This window comes from Alosa alosa, chromosome 7 (genome assembly GCF_017589495.1).
Source record: "Alosa alosa isolate M-15738 ecotype Scorff River chromosome 7, AALO_Geno_1.1, whole genome shotgun sequence".
Classification (NCBI taxonomy): Eukaryota; Metazoa; Chordata; class Actinopteri; order Clupeiformes; family Clupeidae; genus Alosa; species Alosa alosa.
In genome coordinates, this window is record NC_063195.1 from 18,028,544 (window position 1) to 18,053,287 (window position 24,744).

The 24,744-nt window shown below is 42.3% G+C and overlaps 1 protein-coding gene across 1 annotated transcript in view; it reads left to right on the forward strand.

The window, feature by feature from the left end:
- Window positions 1-24,744, forward strand: part of evi5l (ecotropic viral integration site 5 like) — an 83,496-nt gene extending 58,752 nt beyond the window's left edge. The window contains exons 18-19 of the mRNA XM_048248985.1: window positions 16,107-16,272; window positions 24,548-24,744. Coding sequence (XP_048104942.1) covers window positions 16,107-16,272; window positions 24,548-24,744 — 363 coding nt within the window. The remainder of the gene's footprint in view (window positions 1-16,106; window positions 16,273-24,547) is intronic.

Consider the following 24,744-nt stretch of genomic DNA (forward strand, 5'->3'; position numbering starts at 1 on the left):
TCTTCATACAGACAGCGGCCAAACTTTATAATCGAACGTGTTTTTCTGTTTTGTTTGTTTGTTTGTTTGTTGTCATGTGTGTTTTGTGCCAATACTGGGAGAGACTGATGCCAATTGGTCTGTTCTAGATAGCAGCCAAATGTAAGCTGGATCCTCACTGGAACCAGAGCGAAACCACGCTAGATACGGGCAAGAGTCCGCTGCTACCGAGAACAAAGTGGATTTTTTTTTCCCCGAAAGAGACATTTCAAAAGGAGTTGGAAAAAAAAGTGCTGCTAAGAACATTTCTTTTTTTTTTTTTTTTTCATTTTCTTTTTCTTTTCTTATTGTTCTGTGTCAAAGTTTACATTTGTTTGTTTGTTGCCGTGTTTGTTGGCTATCTACCTTTTCCCCTCCCCTATATGGAGTGGACTTATCAATGCAATGAGGTTGAGTGAGAGTGACGTTTAATATCAAATTAAATTAAAATAAACATACTAAATTAAATTAAATATTGTATCTGTATAGCCCGGCGGCTCTAAGGAGCCTCCTTACACTTCTTGCTCACTTGATCCTGATACTCATGGTTGAGTGCTTTGGAGAGATGTAATCCAATAGCATCGCTGTGATGTTATTTAATTATTTATTTATTTATTTATGTTTGTATAATATTTATTGAGTTAGTTTCACTCCATCTCATCAGCAGCTCCATGCAGCAGTGGGGGTCAGAGGTCATCTCATTTGGCATACTCTGCTTTTTCCATGTGATGCCGTGCCACGCTGGAGGTTTTTTTTTTGCTGTGGTTAAGAGTGCTAAATGTGATGAGCGACAGAGACACCATGCTGTCTGTCAAAAGAGAAAGGAAGCAAGCTCGAGGGAGAGAGATGATGGAAACAAAGTGGTCCGTGCAGTCAGAGAGCGTCTGACCACCGACGAAATGTACAATTAGAGTGAGAGGCCTCTGCAATGTGGCAGAAAGACCCTGTGATTTATAGCTCAAAGCATGTTCTCTTATCTTCTTGCATCCACAGCTCTGTACTGTAATCTGTGAACACATCGATACCTCGCACGACTGACATCACTTCCTGCTCCACACTGCCTGCCAAGTGACAAGCAGACAGAGAATGAAATGTCTGGATGCCCCCCATAGAAAGTGTCAGATCAGATCAGTGCTCCCCAACAGCTGCGGCCTTTGTTACCCGACTGTTCAAGTCCGGTTTCTTAGAAAGCACCTGTATCCAGAATAGCTGGTTCTGGGGCCCTGGCATCGACTTTACACAATAGATCCATCCATGATCTGACTGATCCAAAGTGACCCAGCAGATCAGCAGATTCTAGAGAGTTCTACAGGGTTCTCCTCAAGCGCTTGGCTTTTCAGGGGCATCTGTGACAGATTGGAGCAGGCCGATGTGCTTGGCGCACCTTCTCTCGGGTTTTGAGCGTGTGGTGGTGGTGGTGGTGGTGGTGTATTCCTCCACTATATGCCCACTCTGTTTGGGATTTTGTACCCTGTCATGGTGGTACACGAGGTGGCACAATGGAGGTTGTTGGAGGGTGGGTTTTCGTTCGGTAGATGGATTGCTTTTGTGTTGGTGTGATGGGAGTGTAGATGTGGACAGAGAGCCACTCACTTCATATCAAAAATGTGATTCACATATCACAGGTTGTTACATATGCTGAGCCACTGAAGCATGCGGATAGACGACCAATGACTTAACCCTTAAAGGTGTAGGTTTTTGAACGTTCTAAGTTCCGCAACAATTGAAGGTTCTAAAATTCTATGTTGAATTCAATGAACCCAGATATTCTTCATATCAAAAATGTGATTCACTGAAGCATGTGGAGAGACGACCAATGACTTAATGAACCCATGGACCGTGTGGCGTCACGCACTTTCCTTCTGAGGAAATGAAGCTAAACTTGGTCAGCCATATTGGCAAAACCTGCTGTGAGTAATAAGACCTTTTTGGAGCCAGAGTGTGCAAGGTCAGCTAACTCAGAATTAACCATGTTTGGTTAAATCCGCTATATTTTTAGTTCCTTCTGGTGGAATACATTGTCCATTGTTTTTTTTTTTTTTTTTTTTTTTTTTACAGTCATTGTTACAGATACTTTTGATATCTGACCCCACAGATGACAAGGCCACTTTGGCCTGAAATTCTCCATAGTTCACCATAGAGACTCCGGGTTCTCCACAGAGAGGTGATCAGTTGGTTTTGAAACTGTTTGTTGGGTTGCATTGTTTGTTGCGCTGTGGTGCAGCAGGCTACAGCGCCCATACCATGTACAGGTCCAAGTGACCACAGGGACCCAGGTTCGAGTCTGACCTGCGGTCATTTCCCGATCCCACCCCATCTCTCTCCCACTTACTTCCTGTCAGTCTTCACTGTTCTATCTAAATAAAGGTAAAAAGCCCAAATAATATACTTTTAAAAAAAAGACATCACATCAGGACATCATGTTGTAGGCAACTATCTGGACAGTGCAGTTCTCCCTAGTTCATCATAGAGGCTCTGGGTTCTCCATAGAGTAGTGATCAGTTGCTTTTGAAACTATTTGTTGGGCCACAGGGTTTTTCCTTGATGTTGTTTTTTACATTGAATGAGAGATGTTTAAATGCTCTGGGTAATTGTATTGGGGCAGATTCGTGCAGCTGTTGTACACTGGAAAAGAAAAATATCAAATTAGCCTTAGCATGAGGACAAGACTTGTGGTAGCCATGGGAATTTGAGGAAAACTGGCTAATGTTTAGCATTAGCTTAGCATCAGTGTAGCTAATTTTGTAGGACTCCAGAATCAAGTCGGTTTTGCTCTGACTAGAGGTCAGATATAAAGTTTGATTGCGTCACTGTAAGATCTGGTGGGAAGGTGTCAGTTTCACTGTTACTGTTTACATATCTGATTCCCGAGGGAGGTGTCAGACGATGGACGCCACTCAACGCTTCCCGTCTAATCACATTCCGCCGTCGGTGGTGGTGCAAAGGCACAATGTAGTTGGATGACACACTTTGGGTAAACGCTGTAGCCAAACCTGCCAAGGTTTCTGTGAATCTAGATGAAATCTAGTATATCGATTAATTAACCAACCCCAGGTGGTTTAGCATAAACTTAGATACTTGCATTGGTGACGAACAGGACCAAGTTAGACCATCATTCCCTGTTGACAGCACTTTATCCAAGAAACTAGAGGTATGCCAACCATGTGTCTGGGTTCTGACACCACCGTTGGCAGTGGCAGTGCCCTCCCTGATTTGAGCTGTTCTGGTATGGAGCTGACTAAGATTACATCCATGCTATGCTGGAGTCAGATCTGCAATCATGGATGCATTGCTCTGACACTTATAGCTGTTCACTGTCAGAGCTGTTCTCATTGGTTCACACATTTATACATCTGCGCTGTGTATTCCTGTGCATTTGTTCATATGTATATAGCCCACACATTTATCATTTCTGTTGACGTCAAACTGTTCAAAGATGTCGGTGGGTGATGTAATAGTAATACTTATCACTGCTGGCATGCTTGTTCCATTTGGGGTTAGCCCCAAACAGTGAGTCATTACCATGGTTTTGTTAAAGGTTTCCATGGAGATACAACATTATGACCTCACCAGTGCACAGTGCCATAATAACAACAGACTCCCCAGCTAGAACCGGGTCTCAACTGTTCTAGAGTCAGTCTCCAGCTTGGGTTTGGAACATCGTATTAGTATACAGGTGCAGTTACCGGGCACCAACCCTGACAACCCGAACAACAACATATTTTTGAGGTCTCACTTTTCTTTAACTCCATGTAATGTGTGTGTGGGTTGTGTGTGTATTTTTTTCTTTTGTTTTTATTATTGTTATGAATTTAAAAGAGTGTGCAGTTGGTCGCCTTAGAGGAGACCACCCAAAGACATTTCCTTACCAGTGCACCCACTCTACACAGGCTTCTTCTATGGCAGTAGAGGACCTAAAAGAGAACAGAAGGCCCACGTCTCCCCTAGCAACGTATCTTTAACAGTGTCATGTTTGTCAATGTTTTTTTTTTTTTTTTTGTTTATGGTCAGGTGTGTTTGCGTCCTTCCATGACCCTCTGAAATAACGGTAATAGTAACAATGACCCAAGCATCGTCCACTCTCTCTTCTCTTGCAGTTTTACCAATGTTGTTGTCAAAGTATATTATTGACAGTTATGAAGATGATATTAGCAACAATATTATGAAAATAATTCAGTGTTCTGTACTTGACGAATGATATGAAATAAAGATTTACACTATATGTTCCTGGAAGGTCTGAGTGTGTGACATTTGTTTGGATGTGATGGTTTTTAGTTTCTTCATTTTATTGGATAAAGCAGTAATACAAGTTGTCTCTCTCTCTTTTTTGTCTCTCTCTTTCTCTCCAGCAGTAATACAAGTTGTCTCTCTCTCTCTCTTTATCTCTCTTTGTCTCTCTCTCTGCCACACCCCCCATTGTCTTCACATGTCCCTCTCTCTCTCTCTCTGCCGTCTGTTTCACATTGTCTTCACATGTCCCTCTCTCTCTCTCTCTCTCTCTCTCTCTCTGCCGTCTGTTTCCCCATGGTCTTCACCACCTCCACCCTTCCCCTCTCTCTCCTCTCAATCACTCTTTTAACCACACAGCTTCCTCTTCTAAGTCAGCCTTTTCCTCAGCAGGCCCACTTCCTCCCCCCTACACCACCACCCCCACCCCCTACACCAGTGATTAGGCAGCCCTGCTTGCTTGCCCAAGGTCATTGCAGAACTCTAAGTGTCAACACAAACCAGCAAAGCATGTGAGCAGTAGAGCTGGCTGCTAAGCCTGTCATGAAAGGGGCTGGACATTGTACGTGTGTGTGTGTGTGTGTGAGAGAGCGAGAGTAAGGATGTTGAGAGAGAGAGAGTGTGTGTAAGGAGTAAGGATGTTGAGAGAGAGAGTGTGTGCAAGGATGTGTGTATGACAGAGAAAGTGTGTGTGTGCGTATATGCCATGGGTGCACACATGTCCATATGTGTGAGTCTGTTCAAATGTGTGTATGTGTGAGAGCGAGAAAACTCCCTTGAGAATATGTGACAGAAGTAGAATACTTAAGAAGCAAATGAGGTTGTATGTAGTGTACTATACATAATTTATCTAATTAAGTAATGGAAGTTGGGATATTTAACAAGTGGAAGTAAGGCAGGTTGGCTATACAATACAGCCACTGTACATGAAGTAAAGTGTTTATGAAGGAGGTTGGATGTATAGGTGGTATGTAGCCTCATAAGTAAAGAGCATTGGCAATAGGTTGGATGTATAGATGGTATGTAGCCTCATAAGTAAAGAGCATTGGCTATAGGTTGGATGTATAGGTGGTATGTAGCCTCATAAATAAAGAGCCTTGGCTATAGGTTGGCTGTATAGCCATGTGGTGTGTAGCCTATAAGTGAAAAGCATTGGCTATAGGTTGGATGTATAGCCTATGTGGTGTGTAGCCTATAAGTAAAGAGCATTGGCTATAGGTTGGCTGTATAGGTGGTAAAGGGCTGCACAGGCGGTATGAGATGCACTACCCCTGTGAGGCCTGTTCTTAACCCACAGAGCTGTGACTTTACTGCAGTCACAGCGTTTTCCAGGCCAGTCCTGTCACCTCCGGCTGGTCGTGGTCACCAGCATGTTTTTCAGTTGTGCCATTTAACACCTGGACAAGCTGACACAGCAGTGTGAGTGAAAAAGAGACCACAGTTATCACTTCAGGCTTCAGCGTTTTCCACAGGGGCCAGAGGAAAAATACAGTAGGCTATCACAAAGAAGAGTTAAATTGTTTTATTTGTTTCCAACACAGTCGGTCAATATCCAAAGGAATGCTGTTGAGGCCTGATCTTCAATCTGCATTCAATCTCTAACAGACATACACACACATCATAACACACACATATATTCATTCATTCATTCAAGTGGTGACAATATTTTGTTGAATTTTACTTTTACTTTGACATTATTTTACCAAACTCTCATTACTCACTTCGACTGGAAGCTGAAGTTATATGAATGTGTGTTTTGCCTCCATCACGGCCTCTTGCACAGTAGCTTAGCGTTATCAAGGAAGCAGTCTGCGCGGTCGGCAACTCAAGAGTGGGCTAGGCTACAATGCGCTTCCGCGACGCTGTCAGTGTAGATTGCCACCACACGCACAACGTGACAGTGCAACTACTTCTGTCAGGTTTTGGATTATACGCTAATATACCTATGAAGTTCCAGACCTGCCAGTACGCAGATGTTCTTCATTGAAATAAAATCAGATTTACCTGTAGATAAGTTATAGTCTACTTTTGATGACACATTTAGTAAGGTGAGGGGAAAGAAAAAACGGGCGATAAAGTATAGGCTTAAACAGGAGATTGTGTCTTCAAGATTTCAACCAGGCTGCTTAACAAAGACAGCTATGAATCTGGAGTTTATTTGACAAACGAGGTAAGTTATCTTCGTTTACTTTTTTTGTGAATCTAGACATGTGGCATGTACAGTATGCGATCTTGTTAACCCCTCTGTCGTGCGCCGGCCCAGCGGATAGCATACTGTTGCGCAGTCAGATCAGGATGCAACGGTAGGCCACGCAAGAGAAATCACAGCGCGTCGGGTAGCCGCATGCATCAAACGGCGGCTTCTCGTACTCTTACAGCTGTTTCACTTAGGCTATCAAACGTGGAAAGCTAATTTAATAATCCCAATAAGTCCCATTGATGTAATTACCAGTGACATGGTAATTAGGAAGTTAAAATTTCAGTAGCCTATTGGGAAGTATTTGTATTGGAAAGATGAAAATATGTTCTTTTTTATAAGTAGGCTACTACCAATTATTTTATTGTAAGCTGTTTTTGAGTTATATTGTTCAATCTACTATTAACTACAATAATAATTGCATTTATTAACTACAACTAATTAACTACAATAAATCAATGCACTTAAGGTAAGCCATTGAAGGTTAAGGCTGAAAGGAGGAGAGTTTTAGTAAAGCTGTTTAAGTTCAAAATTCTACCAGACTGAGGTGAACCCCCCCCCCACACACACACACACACACACACATTAGTTGATTCATTGTTTTCAGTAGTATTTAACTGATGTCACTGGTGACGTTTGAGGGTCTGTTCATTTGTACAGTTTTTAATGCCATTATTTGTGGATGCATAATATACAGTATGTCAGGATGTACATGTTCTTTCATGAAGCACAACTCTTCCTGTTTGCATTGATTGAATCCCATCCGCATCTTCTTACAACAGCACAAAACACAGACAACCTTCTGCCAGAAGTGATGTTTGTGATCTTTGGGTTTTGACGTGGTTAAGAAGCAGCAGCCCTGTTGTGCATGATAATTAGCGGTGCCAATTCAACAGATTCACTCACAGCCGCAGGGTTATACATCCAGTTGACAGTCAGTTCCGTGTGTGTGTGTGTGTGTCTGCCAGAAACATTGGCCCCTACAAAATAAATATTATTTGATATATGCCCTCCCTCCCCAAGAATGATAAATTTGGTCATAGCGGCCCTTTTTCAGTAGGCTAGAGAGCCCTGCGGTTCGTCCTAACTGTCCTCTGCCTCTATGGCGTCCTAGTGTACAGTATGTGGGTGTGTTTGCTGTGTCAGTTTCTTTTTCTGCGTAGTGTTTTCTTTTAGATAATTAAGTGAATTAATGATCATCTCTGAAATAATCCTTTTAGATTAGATTAGATTAGATTAGATTAGATTCAACTGTATTGTCATTGTGCAGAGTACAAGTACAGACACAACGAAATGCAGTTTTTGGCCACCGTACATCACATATCTAATTTCAAAGAGAGATGTTAAATTCCTCATGCTATAGGTAGGGGATTACACATAGTGGCCAATCTACAACCAAGCCTATTTACCGTCAAAAACAAAATCTAAGAGAGGAGGCAAGGGATGCATTTCATATGGGACTATGCTGGTGTATCATTTCATATGGGACTATGCTGGTGTACCATTATGGGACTATGCTGGTGTATCATTTCATATGGGACTATGCTAGTGTATCATTTCATATGTGTTTCTTTGAACACCTTTTTTTTTTTTTCTGTTATCTCACCTCATCACCTCATCATTGTGAAACTAAAAGGAAATGTGCACTTCAACACACCAAGAAGGTTTGCGAAACCCGCATCATGCTGCTGTTTGGTTGCGGCCTCAAAGGAGCACATCTAAAATGAAGATTACATGTCCGACAGCTATTAGTAACTGATTGCAGTGGACAGATTTGGAGTGATTTAAACGCGGCGATGTAGAGATGGTGTGCAGCAGGCCTACCCACATCTAAAATGCAGATTACATGTCCAACAGCTATTAGGGACTGATTGCAGTAGATCATTTCGAGTGATTTAACCTTTAAAGGTGTGGGTTTTTGAACATTCTAACCATAGACTACAGTCTATGATTCTAACACATGATTTCGTTCCACAACAATTCAAGGTTCTAAAATTCATGTTGAATTCAATGAACCTACAGAACCAACATTCCCGCCACACCGGTGTGACGGTACACCTTATGTGGTGAAACGGAGTGCACATTCTACTTGGAAAATGCTATGAAATGTAGGGAAATCACTAGAGGTTCACATGCCCCTTACCCCTAAGGTATTTACTTTACGTTTAAGAATACTCATGTTGACAAGAAATAAATCCATTCCCAGTGTACTTGGTGCACCACTTTTTAACCTGTTCCAAAACACCCCAAACACTTTGTTTTTTTAACATGAGGAAGTTACCATCTCTGTGTAAAGTGGTTAATTTCAAATTCAAAGATATGTGTTAATTAGGTGTTTAATCATATTTAAGCTTCCCCTCAATGACAAAGGCCGAAATGTATAAGACACATACTGGTTCACCTATGTTTAGGTCAAAATTTATGTATATAGAAAGGTGTGACATGTCTACCATTCATGTTAACACGGTGATGTAGAGACAGTGTGCATGCCACTAACCCTGTGTTATACAGAGGCAGAGGTCAACTGTGGGGCTTGTTGCTGTCGTTTAAGATCACAGTAGTTGGTTTGTGGGGAGATGGCAATTAATTTCAGGGCTGTGTATCTGTGTGTGTGTGTGTGTGAGTTTGTGTGTCTTCTTGCTGTGATTTTCCTTGTCTCAGTCACTGCCGCCCCCTTATGGCCAATTATGGTACATCATATCATCATGCTCTCTCTCACTATGCATCTCTATCTATCTATATGTCTGTCTGTCTATCTATGTCTGTCTATCTATCTATCTATCTATCTATCTATCTATCTATCTATCTATCTATCTATCTATCTATCTATCTATCTATATGTCTATATGTCTGTCTGCCTGCTTGCCTGTCTGTCTGTCTGTCTGCCTGCTTGCCTGTCTGTTCACACTGTCTGTTTTATAGTAGAGCCCATTCTTACACTCATTCCTCTGGGACATCATATGCATTATTCTCAATATTTTCCTCAAACTAGCCTTCTTTCTCACTCTCATCCCCTCTTTGTTTTCCTCATCTCTCTCCCTCCCTCTCTCTCTCTCTCTCTCTCCTCTCTGTCCCTCTCTCCCTCCACCCTCCCCCTCTCTCTCCTCTTCTCTCTCTCTCTCTCCACCCTCCCTCTCTCACTCATAAACATTTTTAAACTATTGCCCTTTTATTCTTTTATCTCCTATTACTCTTTGCTGTTTCTTTATGTTTATGTTTTATGTTTGTGAATTACCCCTGTGTATAAAATGTGCAATATCAATACAGTTTTTCTCAGTCGCTTTGGTGCATTTCTCTAATCATAATTAACATTTGCCTAACCGTCTCATAACAGTCATTACATAACATTTAGTTCTCATAACATTTAGTGCAAACAGCACCGCATGGTAGCCTGACGAGCCAGACCCAGATGAAAATGTAGGGTCTGGGCACTCACCTTTCGCAGTGCTCAGTCCGAGGGGCGGGATAATCAGTTGTCTTTCAAATTCCCTCTGCACGCAATAGGACAGCGGCAGCGCTATGAGTCCCATGCGTTTCCCACCAGCGGAGCTAGTTGGCTAGTTCAAACGTTTGCCTACTTAATAAAAGCTTAACTCGTGTCACACTGTTCACCAGCAGCAACATCCATCTTATTTGTTTTCAAGTAGCAGGGAATTCAAGCCAAACCGTTGCAACTCTGCCATCAATCATTATGTTAAGCCCACCTAACGACTCTATACACGATTTCATTGGCCTGATTAAGTTTCGATTTCTGGAGCTCACAAGCCAACGGAGAGTTGCTAGACTAGCCCTGGCAGCAAATGTAATTTGCGGCCGCTAGGGGCGCGTCTAGATTTCTAGGCTAACCGCAAAAGTGAATCTTGCTCAAAATGCTTAGTTTAGGTTTTAAATATGTATGCCATTGAAATGGTCAGTGCAATCAAAATGACAAAGTCATGATGCCATTGTTTATGTCAAGATAGTCAAACTGTTTTGTCTTATATGACAGTTTACTCTGTAAGTATTTTCTAATGAACAATGCTAAGGTGGAATTATTTTCTATTTCAAGTAACAAAGTTATACATTATCAAAACTGTTCAAACTCCATATCATCTTCTCAATTTTGCACATCATTAAATCAGTTTCTTCCCATCTTGAACAAATAGCAATGCTTTAGTACATCCCTGCAACTGATTTTGTACAAATGTCTGCTGTTTTTTTTTTTTTTCATTTTCAATTGCTAATGTCATGTTGGTCAAAATGCACTATACTGGTTCCTTGCTGAATAGTCCTACCCCATAAAACGAATTAGCTGTCATAACTACTTGTCATAGTCCGTCTAGCATTAATAAATATATGTGACCTGACAGACAGGAACGTCAGAATGTATAGAAAGCTGTATAGTGGGGGCACAGCTCTGACAAAGGGGTGTTTGACTGTATATTGGTTATTATTTTCGCTTGCACAGTGCTGTCAAAGCCTTTGTTTTTCTTTATACTGTCACAATATCTGCCAGCAGAAAAAAAAAAACTTTAAACATATCCACTGTCTTCCACATATCCAATAAGAAGCACCACAGAGAAGTACCTCTGTTTTGTCATCATTTAGTTTCAAAAGTTTTTGCTCATCCACTGATTAATGGAGGTTAGGCATGCAGTGAGGGAGCAAAGGCCATCTGGTTAGTTGGCTCCACAGAAAGATACAATTGGGTATCATCTGGTGAGCTGTGGAAGTTTACATTATGCTGACTTATGACGCTTCCCAATGGGGAGCATATATAGAGAAAATAGCAGGGGACCAAGGCAGCTCCCTGGGCCACAATCAAAAAGGCAAGTCATGTTTTTCAGATACATGATCTCCTAGACTGATATAAAAAAATCTCTGCCAGTAATGTAGGTTTGAAACCAGTTTAGAGCATTATCAGAGAGACCCACCCACTTTGTAAGGCGGTGAATTAGGATGCTATGATCAATGGTGTCAAATGCCGCACTCAAATCCAGAAGAATAAGGATTGAGACTTTGTTTGAGTCGGTAGCTAGTCTGAGATCATTGACTATCTTTACCAGAGCCGTTTCTGTGCTGTGATTTGATCTAAAACCTGATTGGAATTTTTCAAGGATACTGTTTTCGTTGAGGAAGGTATTTAACTGATTGCAAAACAACTTTTTCAAGTACTTTGCTCAAAAAACATAGATTTTGATATAGGCCTGTAGTTGCTCAGATTGGTATGGTCAAGTTTTGACTTTTAAGTAAAGGTTTCACAACAGCTGTTTTAAAAGCAGTTGGAAATATACCTGTTTCTAATGAGGTATTTATTACCTTGAGAAAAAAGGGGAGCTAAGCCTTCATATACTTTTTGAGGAATGTAGTAGGGATTGGATCTAAAAACACATGTTGAAGAGCCGGTTTGAGTTATAATTTTACCAAGCTCAGATTGAGTAATAGTGCTAAAGGACCTTAATTTTGGGGGGGCTGTTTTTGGGTGTACTATCAAACATATTACTTGTGTTACCAATAGCCTCCCTTATAGAAATGACTTTGTTTTGAAGAAGTCTGCAAATTCTTCGCATCTTAGAGAGGATGCCTGACTGAGTGTGTCAAAAGGTGTTTGATGCAATAGCCTATCAATGGTAGAGAACAACACCCTAGAGTTTCTACTGTTTTCAGCAATTACCTTAGAGAAGTGGTTCCTCCTCTCATTCCGAATAGCTCTATTATAATTTGCAATTTTTTTTTTCTTTTAGAATGGCAACGGGTGAACCTGTAACTTAGTTTTTTCCATGTTCTCTCAGCTTTCCTACATGATCTTTTAGATCATGGATATTTTCGCTCATCCAAGGTGTCAGTTTGCTACAGGGCCTTTTTTTTTAGTCTTTAAGGGTGCCACTCTGTCAAGCAGAGCCTAATTCACGATTAAGAGCCTCTACCATTTGATCAATGGGATGATGTAAAATATCTAAATTTATGGAGTCTATAAGAGCTATGAACTGCTGTTCTGCTCTAATGTCCAAGAGTCGCTGAGATTTGATTGCAATTTCGGATGAATTTTTTGAGTATGTAGTACAATATTAAAAGATACACAATGATGATCAGACATATTTATATCATTTACTGATAAGTCAGTGACTTCTATCCCTCTGGAAATGACTAGATCGAGGGTGTTGCCAAGGTTGTGGGTGGGTCCTGTAACATGCTGCTTTTTAGCTCTAAACTGTCCAACACATTAAGGAACTTACTGGTTTTAGCATCAGTTGTCTTATTGACATGAATATTGAAGTCGCCATTTACAATTATCCGATCATAGCTAGTGATGATGAGCCACATAAGTTCAGAAAACTGGTCGAGAAAGCCAGTCCATAGTTTAGAGGGCTGGCATAAGGTTAATAGAAGTACAACTGGGTCAGCCTTCAGAGTGAGGGCAATATACTCAAAGGAAGCTTAATTCGGCCAAAGTTGACTCGCGGTGCAACTATATTTGTTTGAGAGAATGGAGGCAATTCCACCACCTCGCTTGCCTTGTCTAATTGAGTGGAAGAAATTATAATTTGGGGACAAGTCTCAACAAGAACAGCTTCTGTCTGAAGTCAGCCAGGTTTCAACAAGAAACAGAAAATCCAATTTTTTTTTCACTAATAAAAATCATTGATTGCAAAGGTTTTGGTAGTAAGTGCACCTATATTTAGTAAACCCATGTTAGCTGAAAATGCCTCTGGCTTTTGAGGAATATGCTGAGGTATGGAAAGAATATTTGTTAGGTTTCTAGTTTTAAATTTGTCTTTCTTTTACTATACGCTGGGTAGAAATCAACGCTGGAATAGAACTATATATAAGTCATGCTATTGCATGACACAGCTTGATCTATGGTAGTAGTATTGTATGTTACCCCCGCAGAAAACATTCTCAGACCCATCCACATGTATAATGCCATTCAATCAATACCTGGGGGCGGAATCTGTAATATTTTCTACAGAATGTCAATGTCTCAGTGTGGACGCTTATGTTGTCAGAGAGTAGCCTGGCTCCATGTTGGTTTGGGTGGAGACCATCACGCTTCAGCATACTGGGCCTCTCCCAGAACAAGCCCCAGTTGTTGACATAGGGATGCTTAGGGAAGCCAGTAGCTGCTTGAGCCAGGTGTGGGAGATCTAACAGTCTGGACCATCTCTCAGCACCTTTTCTGTAGGTAGGGAGAGAGGCCCAGAGATGACAAAGCGCTTTTTCTGTGCCCATCAGAGTGGTGATGAGAGTTTTGTAGTTTTCCCGCAGTGCTACTGACTGCTTATCTCTGATGTCGCTCGTGCTCCACGGTAATGACGATGTTGTTGACCTTGGTGTGGCGGGGCCAGGATGCTTGGGGAGTTTCTGCTGATGTCAAGGACCTTGGCACCAGGGAAGCAGTAGACCTTGGGAGGACCGCTACATGATGGGGAATGCAGAGGTCTCTAACCATGGAACTGCCGGCTTGACCAGGGTGGGAGGCTGATGAGGTCCGGGGAGGGGGTCGGGGGCTCCGACTTTGGAGGAGGGACCAGGATGGTTGTCTCGGGCTGGAGGGGCCTCATCCCTGGGTCAGAATGGCATAGCCATTTTCCAGTCGTGATAGGTTGGCTGGGCCTGAGTGCCGTCCCGACCGCCTGTCGCGGGTTTGTGATGCTTTGTTTCTTCACGCCATGGCTCAGGGCTGGTGTGGAGTGGAGCTGGCCAGCAGAGCAGGCTTGGTTCTCAGCAGAGGCCGGGAGAGGCAACAGGGACAGAAGTTGCATTAGTGCATGGCATGGTTAAAGTATTGAGGACAGAGTGAAATCAGGGCATCTGGCATTTGTATGTGTAAGAGAGGTAACGCTACTACGGAGAGAAAGGTGTCGAGGAACTGTTCATCCTTCTCAATCTGATGGAGGGTCGCTATTCTGGCTTCGAAGTTCCACTATCTTTCGAGAAGGACGCATGAGTCGCAGCCTGGTGCACAGCTGAGGGGAGGCATCGCGGTCGCAAGCCCGTGAGGGCTCCCGCCGGGTGCGTCAACTGTTTTTAAACGCTTGTTTGCTAGTTGGCTAGCAACAGCGATATCGCGGCAGTTCCTTGATAACTCGAACACAGGTAGCGGGTAAGTAATCTGAGAAGATCTCACTTTTATATTGAGTCACTAGTTTTGAGAGACGTTAGAAGGAATTTGATGCTTTCTTCTTCCAGATATCGCTTCCTTGGCCCGGTATTATTTGCAGCCCTTTGATACTGGCTTAACGCTTAACGCTAACGCTTGACAGAAAAAGTTTACATCAAGGTTATAGAGTCCCATAATCCAAAGCCTCGAAAGCAACAACAGTTTATGCAAGAGTTTGTTCACGAGATATAATCGGTAGCCAGTAAATCCGATATGACCTACTTGTTAAACAATAATATGCAATACTATAGTACAGTGGTTCTCAAATGGGGTACGTGAAATTTAAAATATACAAATAATTAGCAATAAATGTAGTCATGGATTATTACAATTTAAAAATGTTTGAATTTTGTATGTGTTTATTAGTTCCAAAGTTTAATAAATTAGACACTGATGGCACAGTGCTCTGTTTTAAATCCTTTTTTCTCAACTAAAAATGCTTTTGCTGGTTAGGGGAAGGCTACTTGGCTGAAAAAAAAAATATTTCAGGGGGTACATCACTGAAAAAAAGGTTGAGAAACCACTGCCCTAGTTTATGTGTATGGCGCCTGCTATGCAGCCTATTTGAACGCAATCCAGACATCAAAACGATGCTGATCAGTCAATATGACGGTATGTACATGTCTACGCCCTTAGGGAAAGAGAAGACAGAAAGGTGTCTGTTCATGCACCCAAAGTTTAGGCATTTTCAAGAATTGAGTGATCAACATCGAAGTGGTAAGCAACGGTAACTTATTCCAGAGAACCTTCGCTACTTAGTAGATCGCCCAGTGGGTTACAGAAACAGACAGACAAGTGGCAAACAAAGTCGTTTTCTCCTTAACTGTTCATCTGAAAACGCCATGTCGGTGTCAGAATGTAAGGAACACATGTGAATTACAGAAAATGCATTAAAATGTCCAATCTCGAGCTGTATAATTAAGGGCTGGGGCATAATCCGAGAAAAAAAGGATTTCTTCCATAGGGCCACAGTGTAAAGAATCTCTCGCTAGTCTCCTAAAAAGGCGTGGCGCTACTGAACCATACGTCATAGGGGAACAGGAAGAACCCTTCTGTGAATCGTCTCGCTTTATCAACCGTCTCTGGTGTAGGCTTTCAACAACAGTTACAACTTGTCAAACAGAATGTCAAGTAGTTTCTATAGCAACCTGGACATTACTGTTACACCGTGAAACAAACGTACTGTAAGCAGGCAAATACCGTGACCACGGCAACACACTATAGAACTCGAACTCCAGTAGAACTTTTGAGTTGATATGCAATCAGAGTGTGTGATAATGACCGCGCCATCTCAATTTGTCTGATGTACTTGATCAGCTCTACGACACCCTAGAAGACAGAGACATCTTGTCTCTTTTCCCCTCATTTTGTGGAGCAACACTTGTCGGCTGAACTAATAATTCTAATATTGGTCTTAAGATGATCCTCATACCTGCAGTGAATAAAACTTGAAAGAAAAAAATAAAACTTGAATGTGTGCGCGTGTGCATGTGTGTGTGCGTGCGTGCATGTGTGTGTGTTCAGGAGAGGACGTTCCAGTGTAAGGTGTGCAGTAAGGTGTTCAAGCGCTCGTCCACCCTGTCCACCCACCTGCTCATCCACTCGGACACGCGGCCCTACCCCTGCCAGTACTGTGGCAAGCGCTTCCACCAGAAGTCCGACATGAAGAAGCACACCTTCATACACACTGGTACGGACAGGCCTCATAGTGTGTGTGTGTGTGTGCATATTGTGTGTCTAGTGAAACTGGTGTTTTCATGCCACCGCATGGTAGCCTGACGAGCCAGACCCAGATGAAAATGTAGGGTCTGGGCACTCACCTTTCGCAGTGCTCAGTCCGAGGGGCGGATAATCAGTTGTCTTTCAAATTCCCTCTGCACGCATTAGACAGCGCAGCGCTATGAGTCCCATACGCGTTTCCCACCAGCGAGAGCTAGTTGGCTAGTTCAAAACGCTTGCCTACTTAATAAAAGCTTAACTCGTGGTCACACTGTTCACCAGCAGCAACATCCATCTTATTTGTTTTCAAGTAGCAGGAATTCAAGCCAAACCGCTGCAACTCTGCCATCAATCATTATGTTAAGCCCACCTAACTTTTCTATACACGATTTCATTGGCCTGATTAAGTTTCTTTCATTTCTGGAGCTCACAAGCCAACGGAGAGTTGCTAGACTAGCCCTGGCAGCAAATGTAATTTGCGGCCGCTAGGGGCGCGTCTAGATTTCTAGGCTAACCGCAAAAGTGAATCTTGCTCAAAATGCTTAGTTTAGGTTTTAAATATGTATGCCATTGAAATGGTCAGTGCAATCAAAATGACAAAGTCATGATGCCATTGTTTATGTCAAGATAGTCAAACTGTTTTGTCTTATATGACAGTTTACTCTGTAAGTATTTTCTAATGAACAATGCGCAAGGTGGAATTATTTTCTATTTCAAGTAACAAAGTTATACATTATCAAAACTGTTCAAACTCCATATCATCTTCTCAATTTTGCACATCATTAAATCAGTTTCTTCCCATCTTGAACAAATAGCAATGCTTTAGTACATCCCTGCAACTGATTTTGTACAAATGTCTGCTGTTTTTTTTTTTTTTTTTTTTCAATTGCTAATGTCATGTTGGTCAAAATGCACTATACTGGTTCCTTGCTGAATAGTCCTACCCCATAAAACGAATTAGCTGTCATAACTACTTGTCATAGTCCGTCTAGCATTAATAAATATATGTGACCTGACAGACAGGAACGTCAGAATGTATAGAAAGCTGTATAGTGGGGCACAGCTCTGACAAAGGGGTGTTTGACTGTATATTGGTTATTATTTTTCGTTTGCACAGTGCTGTCAAAGCCTTTGTTTTCTTTATACTGTCACAATATCTGCCAGCAGAAAAAAAAAACTTTTAAACATATCCACTGTCTTCCACATATCCACATCCACCTAACCACTGTCAACCCCCTTCACACACAATAATTATCTGAGAAATGCGCCAAAGCAATTAAGAAAAGCTGTAAACTTGCCTTCCCTCTCACTCTCTCTCCCCCTCCCATCTCTCTCTCTCACTCTCTCTCTCTGTTCACCACCAGGCCTCCCTCCCCCTCTCTCTCTTGCGATGCCACGCTCCTTCCTGGTGAAGTGTAAGAGGGGGTCCTGTCACTCGTCCTCTCGCCCGAGAGATGACAGCCCTTACCTGCCCACAGCTGACCCTCCCGAGTCCCTCCAGAACTCAGGCACTGCGTGGGACGCCCCTATCGAGTCCCCGGCGGCGCCTCTGGAGGACCCGGACACAGGTGCTGTGACAGGGGTCGTGCACTCCCCACCTCACGTCTTCTCCAGCTGGGCCGCAGGTAGGCCTGTGTGAATGGGAAATCCACCGTGTTAAAGCAACACCAAAGAGTTTTTTGTAAAATAATCGTTTCAGTGGTTCATCAACTCGTAAAAGGGTGAACGGCACTTCTGCATTCGCTTCGCGGCCCTCTATCGGCTATAACCGCACTATGCAAGTTTGCCAGATCGGGTAGCGGATCGGTAGTTCGATGGAATGAGACATAAGAAACTACACATTTGACTTGCTTCTTATGTCGCAATACATCGCACTTTCATAATATCATGCAACATACTCTATCTTGTCTGTGGACATCGTTATTTCCAAAGCCAGTGCTGGATAAACAAACAGCATGGGTGCGACAGAGTAAAAGTGCTTTGGTGTTGTTTTAATGTGAATTATATTCATTATACCATATCATATTATATTAATTTCTCTTTGTGTTGATTTAATCAATCAGTTCAGCTATTGATTTATGTCACTGAGCGATTAAACAAACACCTGTTTTAGATCAAAGGGGCTTCAGGTAGAATTTGAGTATATATGTCAAACAATTATATCATTGCATTTGCATGCTGTTGCTGTTTGTAGGCCATTGTGAATGTCTCAAACAATAAAGTCCTACACGCTTCTTTAACAAGTGATGTTGTGTAGATGTGTTGCCTGCATGCAACTGATGCCAGCAGAGTTGTGTTGCATTGGCAGGATTGAAGTGTAATTCTCTGATAGAACAAAAGACACCTTGTTGTTGTAATGGCTATGCCGTTAGGATATTCTTACTTCTTCTGTTGACACATTCTCCAAATGAAAATAGGCAGATTGTGCAGTCAGTTGATTTTCATTGTTTGTAACCACTCCGCCCTCCTCTGTCTCATCTCCCGTCGCTAGCATCCAAAGAGGCGTCCCCTACGCACCCTCACATCTGGCGCTCTCTGCACCCCAAAGAACTGAGGGAACACCACGACCCCCGCAACCTCACCCTGCCCTCCGACCCCGAGTCCCAGCAGCTCCAGAGGCTGCTGAGTACGTATCGGTCAGAAGGCCGAGAGGTGGGCTGTTCTCAGATCAGCATCACAGGCTCCTCTCTGGGGCCCTACCCATTCTGCAGCAAGGTGAGGCCAGGGTCACAGGACACACAGGAACAGCCAGTCACACAGACATAGGCACAAATAGTCACAGATACTTATAGTAGGTACAAATAGTCTTATATACATAAATACAATCACAGTCACAGATACATGGACACAAACAGTCACACTATTTCCCAAGGGGAAATTCAAGAAAGTCACGCAGACATCGGAACAAATAGTCACACAGATACATAGGCACACAAACATAGGAACAAATAGTCACACAGATACAGTACATGGACACAAATAGTCACACAGATACATAGGCACACAAACAGGAACAAATAGTCACAGATACATGGGCACAGTCACCCAGCCATAGGAACAAATAGTCAGACACATGGACACTGAAGTTCACAGGACCTTTATTTTACTTCCACTGAATCTCAAAGCATTGCAGAATTTGTTAGCAGTTAGTCTGATACCAGTGGTTTGACAGAGGCTGGTCAGATAGCCACAGAGTTGTTGTTGTTAAACATTAAGTAAGATTGTTAGCATGATGTGTATTTCACAAGCATTGTCATTCCCTGACAAGGAATTGATTGTTTCTATATGTAATAAAGTGTGTGTGTGTGTGTGTGTGTGTCTGTCTTCACAGGGTTTCTCCTCTGTGTCCGGGCCAGAGTCAGTCATACACAGGACTCACGGAGGTCTGCACAAGATCAGTGTCCTCAGGACCTGCTCCGAGAGCGGCCACAGGGGTCACAGAGGTCACAGGGTCAAGGTCAGTCGTGCTAAAGAGATTTGGTGAGGGGCGCGGAGTGAAGACTTAAGGGCAATTTACAGTTCAGGCAACAGGCGTCGCACGACAGATGCAAAGTGTTGCCGACAGACCGAGTGGCAGTGAGTGTAGGCAAAGATCCTTAATATACAAAGATAAAGCAGCACAGGCTTCTACAATGGAATGGAATTGTACACAGTTCCTGCCTCCTAAAAAGGCGTGGTCAGAATGCGCTGACGCTTCCACCTCGTTGATGAAAAACGTCAAAGATTTTTCATTTTTTCCTCTCTTGCTGTGACCAACTGGAGCTGGCCTGGTGACTGAATTTGGTACATCGTCATTGGCAAGATGCGGTCTGATTTCCAGGTAAGTGGCCGTTTGAAATGTGGCAAGGTATTTGTGATTAGTCTGTGTCTGTGTAACGAAGTTATCTATGTAGTAAAATGTCTGGGCGAGTTTAGGTAATAACATTATTATTATCTCGTGTCGGCCATGAATGTTAGCTCATTGAGGAGTAACGCTAGTTGACGCTAGCTAACCATCTGATACCTAGCAGAGCTAGCTGAGGCACTAGCTACCAGATTAATTTGGTAGTTAGGCTACAAAGATAATTTTCTGAACCTGATATTTGCTCTACCTAAATCGGCATCACTATAGCTTGTGGATCAGGATCTACCGTTAAGTTTACATTGATTTAGCAGTTTTGAAATGTGTTTAGCTGCTAGTAAAAAATGAGTACCGTATGTACAGTTGTTGGTGCACTGAATTTTATTATCAGCTTAGCGTGAAAGGAAACATTTAGTTTTACCATATTCTCTGTCCGATGACGCGACGATTTTCTCTTACTGATCTCTGCCCGATCCTGCACATTACATATTTTTGTATTAAGTTTGTCTCGATGGCAAATGTGTGTCAGGGTGGCGCCAACGATTGTGTTGAATAACGCTACATCAGTTCTGAGTAGTTTTTCTCGGATGGTCTTGCACAGACCCTTTATCCAGCAGCACTAAAATGAACGTCATGTTTGCTAATTCTCTCCCAGTTGTTGGATCGAGCAGAAGGGACGCTATGGATGGTGAGGATGAACCCGCCAAGGGGGGAGGAATGAACTTGAACCTGTGTTATTCAGAGGATAAGTCAATGCCATGTACATAGACTGTGTCTCCTAACTGTCCGCCTTCAAATGTATTCAGGCAATTCCACGCGAAACTGTAACATCCATAACACCAACACAATGCCATGGTATTTAGTTGGCATTATGGATGTGACAGTTTTGGCGGAATTGCCCTATACAAAGTTACAGACTTTCAAAGTTAAACATATCAAATATAATTTCATATAGGCTACTAACAATCAGACCTGAAGACTTCATGAAACACTACCAAAAAATAAAGTTGAAACTAATTTGGCAAAAGGCACTCCAAGGAAAAAGCCTTTTTGGCTGCATTGGCCAACATGTTTCGACCAACAGCCTGTCACTATGAAACTCTGTAACTAGATTTAAACTTCCCTTGTATGGAAAAAAAGATCTATTATTCAACATTAGTTAACACACTGAGAATGATTGCTGCACTATATGTATTGTTCTCTAGCAACCTGAAGGTCCAAGACTCAATCCACTGAAGGCTCTCCGTAAGATGGTGGATCTGATGTCTGCTTTGTGGTCCTATAGGACGACGCCATGGATTGGGGTCAGAGATGCTTCGAGAAGTAAGTGTTTGTGTTTGTAATCAAGTGCTGTAATCCACAATTTGACTGATGCTAAACTGGAGTAGGGTATTTGAATGGACATTTATACCGCGAATTTAAGACATCAAAAGCCTGTTCATGGCCTCAAAAGAAGTCAGTCGTAGTATTTGCCTAACTTGGCAGCCTCTCCAGATGTATCATAGTCTTCAGTCCCATTGTGTTATCACAGCATTTATAGTAGGAAGGATCATATTAAGCAAAAGCAATGCAGGTGTAGTAACTTTAATTTCAAGAACATAAGAACATAATTGTAATTCATGATGTTTTTTTATTTTTACTTTGTGTGGTGTTGTCTCTGTTTTAGGTGCTGTAAATGCTGGCCATATGACTTCAACCTTCATCCAACCAAACAGAAGAGATCCTGCTTTCCTACACTCCATTCAGGATGTTAGTTAATTCAAAAGACAATAACACAGTATTTAGTTTTGTAATGCTTAACTACCACTCAATGCAGGACACATCTACTGGCAGTTGATGGAGGGGTTTAGGCAGTTGTGCTATTCTTTTTCCTTGTGGGTAGACCGCAGAATGTGGCTATGTATGCAGGTGTTAAATTGTGGATTTGTTGAAAATGTGAATTTCAAATAAAACCCTACCATTCAAAGTTAGCCTCATTGACACACTTTATAAATTCTCCTTTTCCTCAGGGTTTACTTGTTTGATCGGATGGACAAGTCGGCACCCCTTATATTAACAAGCTACCTCTTCTACTAGTTCAATAATATGGTATCTGGAAAGAGAAAATGCCAGTGTTCATCATATTTTAGCCTTATGTCAATGAAAAAAAATAAGTGGTGTAGGCCTATTGTATTTCCATTGTAATTTGGCGGGTAGTAGGCCTAAAGATATGGCCGCAGTGGCTTTGTGGGATACATCGGACATGCTTACTTTATCAAAACATCAGAGGTAAGGCTAATTGAGAGCAGACGCCTGGTTAGGTGTGCTAGTTAGTTAACTTAGTTAACTAGGGCACGTTTCATAATCCATAGTTGCTAACTAAGTTAGGCTACTTGTTGGTTGCAATGCAAACTATGAGTTTTGGGAAACGCACCCCTGGTCCAGATTATTATGTGATATGACCTACTTGTTAAACAATAATATGCAATACTACAGTACAGTGGTTCTCAAATGGGGGTATGAAATGTAAAATACAAATAATTAGGCAATAAATGTAGTCATGGATTATTACAATTTAAAATGTTGAATTTTGTATGTGTTTATTAGTTCCAAAGTTTAATAAATTAGACACTGATGGCACAGTGCTCTGTTTTAAATCCTTTTTCCTCAACTAAAAAATGCTTTGGCGCTGGTTAGGGGAAGGCTACTTTGGCTGAAAAAATATTTCACAGGGGTACATCACTGAAAAAAGGTTGAGAAACCACTGCCCTAGTTTATGTGTATGGTCAGCTGCTATACAGCCTATTTGAACGCTAATCCAGACATCAAAAACGATGCTGATCAGTCAATATGACGGTATGTACATTGTCCACGCCCTTAGGGAAAGAGAAGACAGAAAGGTGTCTGTTTATGCACCCAAAGTTTAGGCATTTTCGCGAATTGAGTGATCAACATCGAAGTGGTAAGCAACGGTAACTTATTCCAGAGAACCTTCGGCTACTTAGTAGATCGCTGTGGGTTGGGTTACAGAAACAGACAGACAAGTGGCAAACAGTCGCTTTTCTCCTTAACTGTTCATCTGAAAACGCCATGTCGGTGTCAGAATGTAAGGAACACATGTGAATTACAGAAAATGCATTAAAATGTCCAATCTCGAGCTGTATAACTAAGGGCTGGGGCATAATCCGAGAAAAAAGGATTTCTTCCATAGGGCCACAGTGTAAAGAATCTCTCGCTAGTCTCCTAAAAAGGCGTGGCGCTACTGAACCATACGTCATAGGGGAACAGGAAGAACCCCTCTGTGAATCGTCTCGCTTTTATCAACCGTCTCTGAATGTAGGCTTTTAACAACAGTTACAACTTGTCCAAACAGAATGTCAAGTAGTTTCTATAGCAACCTGGACATTACTGTTACACTGTGAAACAAACGTACTGTAAGTAGGCAAATACCGTGACCACGGCAACACACTATAGAACTCGAACTCCAGTAGAACTTTTTTGAGTTGATATGCAATCAGAGTGTGTGATAATGACCATGCCATCTCAATTTGTCTGATGTAATTTTGATCAGCTCTTACGACACCCCTTAGAAGACAGAGACATCTTGTCTCTTTTCCCCTCATTTTGTGGAGCAACACTTGTCGGCTGAACTAATAATTCTAATATTGGTCTTAAGATGATCCCTCATACCTGCAGTGAATAAAACTTGAAAGAAAAAAAAACTAAAATATTGAATGCATGTGTGTGTCGCGTGCATGCATGTGTGTGTGTGTTCAGGAGAGGACGTTCCAGTGTAAGGTGTGCAGTAAGGTGTTCAAGCGCTCGTCCACCCTGTCCACCCACCTGCTCATCCACTCGGACACGCGGCCCTACCCCCTGCCAGTACTGTGGCAAGCTTCCACCAGAAGTCCGACATGAAGAAGCACACCTTCATACACACTGGTACGGACAGGCCTCATAGTGTGTGTGTGTGTGTGCATATTGTGTGTCTAGTGAAACTGGTGTTTTCATGCCACTTTTCCTCCATCAGCTATGCTTCTGTGCACTTGACAAGTAAATTACTTTGGAGAAAAGCAGTTTCCAAATCACTAAATATTAATGTAGCCCTGGCATTTCTGTGTCGGTTTGTTTGCATGTGTGTGCATAACTTCCGTGTGTAAGTGTGTGTGCTGCACTAGTGTATCCATTTTGCATTTCCTATCTAGTGTGCTCTTGTGTGTGTGAATTTTTGTGTCTGTGTGTGCTTGTGCTTGTATGTGTGTGTGTGTGTTTTTATTTGCTGTGCCTGTGTGTGATCTGTGTATCTGTGTGTTTGTGTGTGTGAGATCTACAGTATGTATCTGTGTGAGATCTGTGTGTCTGTATGTGTGTGTGTGTTTGATCTGTGTGTGTGTGTGTGTGTGTGTGTGTGTGTGTGTGTGTGTAGGAGAGAAGCCTCACGTGTGTGGCGTGTGTGGCCGGGCGTTCAGCCAGAGCTCCAACCTGATCACACACAGCCGTAAGCACTGCGAGCAGAAGCCCTTCAACTGCCCACACTGCCTCTACAGCTGCCAGCGCAAGATGGAGCTACGCAGGCACCAGGAGCTGCACTGCACACACACACTGCTCTATCCTCAGAGCTGA